The 8,278-nt window shown below is 31.4% G+C and overlaps 1 protein-coding gene across 2 annotated transcripts in view; it reads right to left on the bottom strand.

Annotated features, from left to right (window-relative positions):
- Positions 1-2,042: 2,042 nt before the first annotated feature.
- Positions 2,043-8,278, bottom strand: part of LOC145303478 (uncharacterized) — a 96,252-nt gene continuing 90,016 nt past the window's right edge. The window contains exon 5 of one of the 2 annotated variants that reach the window (XM_080144833.1): positions 2,043-2,260. In XM_080144833.1, the coding sequence (XP_080000959.1) occupies positions 2,196-2,260 (65 nt within the window). In that variant the 3' untranslated portion in view covers positions 2,043-2,195. The remainder of the gene's footprint in view (positions 2,261-8,278) is intronic. The other variant, XM_080144834.1, reaches the window with a different exon arrangement.

Below are 8,278 nucleotides of genomic sequence, written 5' to 3'. Positions count from 1 at the left end.
CCTGATGCAAGTAAGAACTTATGTGTAAAATATATATATATATGCATACAAGCAGGCCGCCCAGCATTGCCTGGTCATATAATATGTTAAATATACTTTGATTAATGCAGATTTCGTATTTATAAATATATTATATTTGTTATATTATATATTATAATATATTGTAATGATTTAAAAAGTAAAAAAAAATAAAAAATAAATAAAAAATTGTGCGCCACCGCCGAGAATCAAAACCAAAACATTTAGCTTATAATTTACTTTTTCCTTTGACATTAATGTCTGAGCTACGAAGATATGTTTGCTGCAAGGCTAAAAATTAAAGCATGAACCAACAGCTATTACGTTATGCATGTATATCCGTAATGCCGTTGTTCGACCTTCACCAGTCAAATTCCATTTTTTAAAATTTTCACACTTTTGCACCAATTTTCCCTGACTAACACCCAAATATAAAGTTTCGCCTGAGTTTGAATACCCTATGTATTAAGCTTCATGTCTGTAGACCAAAAACTGACAGAAGAGTTTGGTAGGCAAAATTTTTTTAAATATATATACATATACATAAATATATATAGAACCATTTTACGCAAATATTACACAAGTATAAATCATGTAGAATATCTGCATGAATATAATTACACATAATATTTAACTAAAGATGATCATCTCATAAGGAAACTGAAAAAACTAATAGGATTTAATTAAAATGAACGCTTAAAAAAGAATATGCAAATTAGCTAGATATTTCGCAGATGAATGCAATTCCATGACCCAAATATAACAAAATTGTATTTTTCTTTTGAAATAAATAGAAAAAATGATTTTTAATATGAATACAAACACAAAAAAAATTATATTATTTGAGCCCCTTTAAGATCACTCTGACAGACGTTAAGACATTTAAAAATAAATGTTTAAATTTCAACTGTATTTCTCATGGTTAACAGTGGCCGTGTGGATTTGTTCCTTGCTAATGGAGTCAGAGATGGTTACGTTGCCGGATTCAAATCTCACGTCATGTTTTTTATTTAGAATGATGACGTAGTACACAACAGTTTGGAGGTACCTATAGATCCATGTCCAAGGAACCTATATCTAAAATTTCAGTTGTTTAGACCCAAAATTGGCGGAGGAGTTTGGTAGAGTTCTCAAAAGTCAAATCGTTGAACTTTGACTTCTTAACAGCCAAATTTCTGGCCGAAAACGGATTACAAAGATTTCCCCAAATCTCCATACCCTGTATATCAAATTTCGAGTCTGTAGACTTAAAATTGACAGAGTTATTGCATAGGGAGATGTACACAGACACACACGTTCACTTTATATATATAAACACACATATACATTCCCAAAACCTCTGGCCTTGGTGGAGGGGAGACTAAAATTTACTGCTATGGTTTCAAATGATCTGAAATCACAGCAAGGGAAGACTTAATTCCAAATATTTCTCATATGTTATATCTTCCCTCTTCTGAAAATAGGATATGATTATGAATATCTCCAGTATCAAACGATCTTTATACACTTGTGAAATTTATTTCATGTATGAAAATCAAAGAGGGGAGATATAACATATGAGGAATATTTGGAATCAAGTCTCCCCTTGCAGTTATTTCAGATCATTTGAAACAAACTAGCAAGTTTTAGTCTCCCCTCCATCAAGGCGAGAGGTATTGGAGAAATATCAGATATTTTGTAATTCAAAACGAGGAAAACAAATGACTATGATTGAAACATTTTATGTTTGTAAAAAAATGCCAAAAATAGGCTCTAAATGATGTATGATCCTCTTAATGTGCAACATTAAGGGTAAATGTCACATAGCCCACTATACACTTCAGGTCATTAGCTTTCCAATGAGTCTTCATTTTTTAAATTCTGATCAATAGTCGCTGAGATCTTGAACTTATAAAATTGCCAAAAAAGTAAGCTTTATTCATTTTGAACTTTACTGTGACTATTACATTTTTTTGTGAATCTTTGGTGTTGTAAAGATGTTTTTTTTAGTTTTTTCTTTATAAATATTACACATATTCAAGTTAAAATATCATATAAAACCATTGTTTGTTTTTTTAAATAAATACAGTTTATTATCTCAAAATAAATGTACAGCAAAAAAAAAATATGATTAAAAGATGGAAAAGACCAACTCTTTAATCAACAAAATCTCAATAAAAAAATTATTCAGATGGAGTTTAATCTTCAAGGTTCAATCCATAACGTCCATACAGATCTTTCGTGCGTACATTTTCCAAGATGGCTGAAATATAGAAAAACAATAAAAATAGATGTAAAATTGGAAAAGAGATAAAGTTAACAGATTATGAGTTAGAAATTTATGAAGTGAGATGTGCATTTGAAAAACCAATTGTAAAAGTGACCTTCTCCTGAAGGTTGAAGGTTCAGTTCTGTGTGGGTGACCGAAAAATATAATTGCAAATTATTTAGAACTTCCCTCCAGTCGTGGTTGATAGAACGAGAGTATATTAGTAATTAATATGAAGTAACTAAAGGGTTCCGTTCAAAATTTCATCCAGTTTCCCTGAGTTCGACAGAAACATTCCAGAGTTTGACAAGATACACCTGAAGGAAATCGGAGGTTACATTGACTGAAATGTTAAAAACAGTAGTTCGAAGAATCCAAATAAAAGAAAAAAAAAAAAAATACATGCTAAAATATGCTGGGATTGAGTTTTGAAAAGGTCCTCGTTCTAGTTAGCTGTAATTTATAATGAACTGTCCTAGCCATCTATGTATTTTTCCAGCCACCTTTCACTCTACGTTGATTCAACCACTCTCTAATATTTCTTAATGTATCTGTGAGCATTTAAAGAAAGACTGTCTCTCCCTTTCTAGCGAATGTATAGAATGCACACACCATCAACACATCTGTAAATTAGATAACAAAATATCTTCAACGAGTTTGTTCAGGTGAAAGAAATTTATTAAGTGAGATGTGCATTTGGTTACAAACCATTGCTAGACTAGTCAGCAATGCTCTGTAATTGATAGCCCAAATACTGGACTTCTACTCTTAAAATTGTTTACGGTTCAATTTCAATTCCTGCTGAAGAAATTTTCTTCCACAAGAAATAATTTATATCTAACATATAAAGTTATTTTGTTGGATTTTAGAATTTAGACCTAAGCAGCATCCGACATATTTACTTCTGCTTACCCCCGTTTTCTTTTTTTTTTTTTTTTGCTTCCAGTATTTCTTTTACAATAGCAAAATGTCTTTGGCTACAATTTGTTTGAAAAAAGTATCATCCTACTATTACTAAACAAAAATGAACCTGCAAAGACTTCTAGCAATTCTGGAAAGGTAGAGCTACTAAAACATAGAAAGTGATCTAATCAGATTTTAGAAGTTAGACCTAAATAGCATTGCATCTGATATATCGATATTTGATTCTACTTAACAATTTGTGCTTTTTTAAATACCAAAATGTTTTTGACTCAAGTTTTTTTGTTTTTTTTTTTGTTAAAAATTATTCCGGTTCAGAAGATTGCTAGAATGGCGAAAATTTAAAATGACACTATGTTCTATAACAGGTATGAGGGGAAAACGAATGAACGCATATCTAAGGCAATGGCAGAAACACTAGAAGACCTCCAATCTGTAGTGGAACGGAGACAAAAATGGATGGTCATATTCAATACTGCCAAGACTAAGCTTGCTTCCTTCAATAATTACAAGAAACCTTCTCAATCACCAATAGCTATGGCTAATGATATATTACCTGAAAGTACTTAACGTTTACAGGGAACACGAGTTGGAACAGATACATTGAGAGCATTGCTATGGCTGCTGCGAAGAAGGTGGGCTCTCTCTACCGTGCCAGAAAATTACTTATGCCTGAAAGTATCCTATACCTCTACAAGGCCACCAAGTTATTAAGTTAGATCCATGTCCAAGGAACCTATATCTAAAATTTCAAGTGTTTAGACCCAAAATTGTCGGAGGAGTTTGGTAGAGTTCTCAAAGGTCAAATCGTTGAACTTTGACCCTTTAACAACCAAATTTCTGGCCGAAAACCTATTACAAAGATTTTCCTAAATCTCACTACCCTGTATATCAAATTTCGAGTCTGTATACTGAAAATTGACAGAGTTATTGCGTAGGGAAATGTACACAGACACACAGACAGACACGTTCACTTTTATAGATATATAGATAGATTGATCAGTTTTTCATTTTCTCCTTTATATTAATAACATTTTGAGGCTACTTTGCATGATTCGGTGTGTTTTTTGCCTATATATGACTTACACATTATCATTATCTTATCTTGTTTTTTTTTTTTTTTTTTATCTATTTTAAAATTAATTTTAAAATGTGTAACCAATGAATCCTGGGTGGGGTACAGTTAGTATATTATTTATTGTTTATATTGTTTTGATTCTAAAGGATAGGCATGTTTCTCAAAATTTTGAATATATTTATTTTTCTCAAAATAAAACAGAATATCCAAACATGTGTAATACACATACGTAAACACATGCACCTGCTTATGGTTGTACGAAAATAAGTTTATGACACACTACATGGAAATTTGTGTTTCACACATAAAAACTCATCAGGCCATGTGAAGATTAACATTCTTGTTTCTCTTTCATGAGCAATTTATGTTTACATTTATTTATTACTATTCGTTGCTATTATAAGTTCTTAGTCCATTGCTTAGTCATGGACTATTCATTAGACTATTTTAATATTGATTCTCATATATATATATATATATATATATACACACAGTAGGTAGTAAAAGTATTTGGTACATTGGTACTCACCACCAATTTAGTTTTTAAGGTATTTTCCTATACCCCTTTCCATCTTTATGCCTTGCTATGATTTTCTGGCGCATATCATTAGTCAATTCCTTTGTTTTAATCATTTTAAAACAGTAATGAAAAAGGCAACCTGCGCAGTGTGTGAGAGCTGTTATCAACTAACCTGTAAGGAGCCGGAACCTTGAGGTGCCTTTTGATTGGTTGAAATATTATAGCAAGATGAAATGACTGCTTAAGAATGAAATTTGACAATGTGTTAAATACTTTTTCATATGGGTAATTTGATTTTTTGTTCATAAACATTTGTCAACTCAGTATATCTTTATTTCCATTTTATTTTTTAATAGATAATACCTGTTTAAAGATTGAGTGTAGATTTCATTCAAATTAACTGTATATTTTTGAGAAATATGAGAAAAAAAAACAATGTATCAAATACTTTTGCTACTCACTGTGTGTGTGTGTGTGTGTGTGTGTGTGTGTGTGTGTGTGTGCATGCGCATATAAGTGAAAGTGTCTGTCTGTGTGTGTACATTTCTCTACGCAATAACTGTCAATTTTTAGTCTACAGACTCGAAATTTGATATACAAGGTACTGAGATTTGGGAAAACCAATGTGACCCGTTTTTGGCCAAAAATTTTATGATTAAGGGGTCAAAGTTCAACGATTTGACCTTTGAGAACAACCAAACTCCTCTGACAATTTTGGGTCTAAACACTTGAAATTTTAGATATAGGCTCCTAACTTAATACCTTGATTTGAGCCCAAAACAATAAATTTTAAGAGGTCATAATAGGGGTCAAAGTTAAAAAAATTTGACCGCTTTCTTTCTTTTTTTTTTTTTTTTTTTTTGCTCAACATACACCTCCAAATACACGGCAATGCCAGGCACCCATGCTAGTGTGTATATATATATATATATATATATATATATATTGGCAGCATTTCATTATTCAAGCACATCTGATTCAGTAACAGAAATTAAACATCCAAAAAATAAATAAAGAATACAAAATACAAAAATATAAACAATATATAATAAATAGATAAGAAGCAGTGGTCGAAAAATAAGTATAACTTTTAAGAAAAGAACATAGTGACTAGTGACATGAAGAGATTGAGAGGACTTAATTGATAGAGAGTAAAACTGCTCGCTATCTGTTTTGTGGGACTGCGTATTTGAGAGAAGCTGTTTGTTCAGAATAAATCATTTTTAAACAGGGATGAAATGTACACATTTTCATGAAGGACACTAAATATGATGTAACATAAGATTTGTTTAGAAAATGCGTATTTTACAACTGATTTAGGGGAAAATCAACTTTATTTTATTATATAGCAGATTTATTGTTATAAAACTATTTATTAACTAGATTATGATCAACTTAAATTATTATAAACTATATGTACCTACCTGGCATTGCCCGAGATAAAATCAACTCATTTTAGTTTTTAATTTTTATTTACACATTTTAAAACTTACACAGAAAATGAAATACAATTTTAGTAACAAGGGAGACAACTTCTATTGTATTCTTGCTGATTTTCTATTTTTAGGTGATTATTCGTGAAACGTTTTATATTATGAGTCATCTGGACTAAGCTAATATAATTTTTTAAATAAATTATAGTAAGTTATATTATTATTGTTGCCAATATGACGGACCTGAACAAAGTGAAGTAGCACGCACCTCAGGTGGGTTTAGTAGACTTCCTTTGAAGGGAATATCAAATTCACAAATGCATGTATATCCCAGTCAAGAGAAATAACAATGTTGGTTTTTTTTTTCAATTTTTGCAGGGAGATGCCAACATCCTCCTATAGACAGTGCCTGGTATTTCGAAGTGGTTACCAATCTGGTATAGACCAGGCTCAACGTTACTTAACTTTGGCGATCTACGATCACTGGTGTGTCAATGTGATTATACTATGAATATACCCATAACAAATGAAAATTGGCTAGTCAGAACCAAAGTTTGATTTATCAGCTTAAATGCTATTCAAGTCCCGCTTTGAAAATCTAACAAGATAACTTAATATGTTTGATGATTCATCAAATATTACAACATCAATGATGATTGTAGTTTTTTAATCTAATGACTCCCTGTGACCGATAAGTGCTAATTTCAGTAGATCTGAATAATTATAAGATAGATGTATATGATCCAACCTATCTTTAAAATATTTACAATTGAATTTTTTTATTATTATCGGTTAAGCATCAAATTTTCAAATTTTAACCATAAAACTTTGAAGCATTTTGGATTTTGTTTAGTTTGGTTTGGTTTACACCCTAATAAAATCTTTTAATAAGTCATTTAATGCCAACCAAAAGTAAAAATCGAACTGTTATTCTTTAATAACTAGTTTGCGTGCAAGAAATGTAAACCAATGGAGATGGATGAGAACTCAAATGTGGAGAAAATATATTTGGATGGATATGTTATGATGGATGTAACCAATAGCAGCAACAAAAAAGTGGAAATCAGTACCGTGGGCGGGGGGGGGGGTCCTAGAACACGCTACCATGGGGCTGCTTCTAAGTTAACTAGAACAGTCATTTTCTAGACAAATGCAAATTCTTGTGGAGCCATTCTGTAAATAATAAATTCTGCATAGTTTCAGTCATCATATCCAACTGAACAAACTCGTTGAAGATATTTTGTTATCTAATTTACAGATGTGTTGATGGTGTGTGCAATCACACTATGTATATTCTATGCAGTCGCTAGAAAGGGAGAGACAGTCTTTCTTTAAATGCTCACAGATACATTAAGAAATATTAGAGAGTGGTTGAATCAACGTAGAGTGAAAGGTGGCTGGAAAAATCTATGTTAGATGGCTAGGACAGTTCATTATAAATTACAGCTAACTAGAACGAGGACCTTTTCAAAACTCAATCCCAGCATATTTTAGCATGTATTTTTTTTTCTCTATTATTTGGATTATTCGAACTACTGTTCTTAATGTTTCAGTCAATGTAACCTCCGATTTCCTTCAGGTGTATCTTGTCAAACTCTGGAATGTTTCTGTCGAACTCAGGGAAACTGGATGAAATTTTGAACGGAACCCTTTAGTTACTTCATATTAATTACTAATATACTCTCGTTCTATCAGCCACGACTGGAGGGAAGTTCTAAATAATTTGCAATTATATTTTTCGGTCACCCACACTTAGAACTGAACCTTCAAGAGAATATCACTTTCACAATTGATTTTTCAAAGTACTCGAACTACTGTGCCAGTTCTAGTACAAATGTTAGGAGCCTTAAATCATATTTTATTTCTACTTGTAAATATTACTAATTATTATTACTATATAGAGAGATGAAAAAGGAACAAACCAAGTCATACATCCATCAATGTTTCATCTTTATTGTAAGACTTCTTCTGGATGAATTACAATAAAGACAAAATTTGAGTTGTCTTACTCTCTACTATTCCTCTGTCTATAATGTTTAATTTGTCCCATAATGCATATG

This window comes from Euprymna scolopes, chromosome 19 (assembly GCF_053919585.1).
Source record: "Euprymna scolopes isolate OS-2025 chromosome 19, ASM5391958v1, whole genome shotgun sequence".
In the NCBI taxonomy this organism is placed as follows: Eukaryota; Metazoa; Mollusca; class Cephalopoda; order Sepiida; family Sepiolidae; genus Euprymna; species Euprymna scolopes.
The sequence above is the reverse complement of the archived record's forward strand: the minus strand, read 5'-3'. Positions and strand labels throughout refer to the sequence as shown.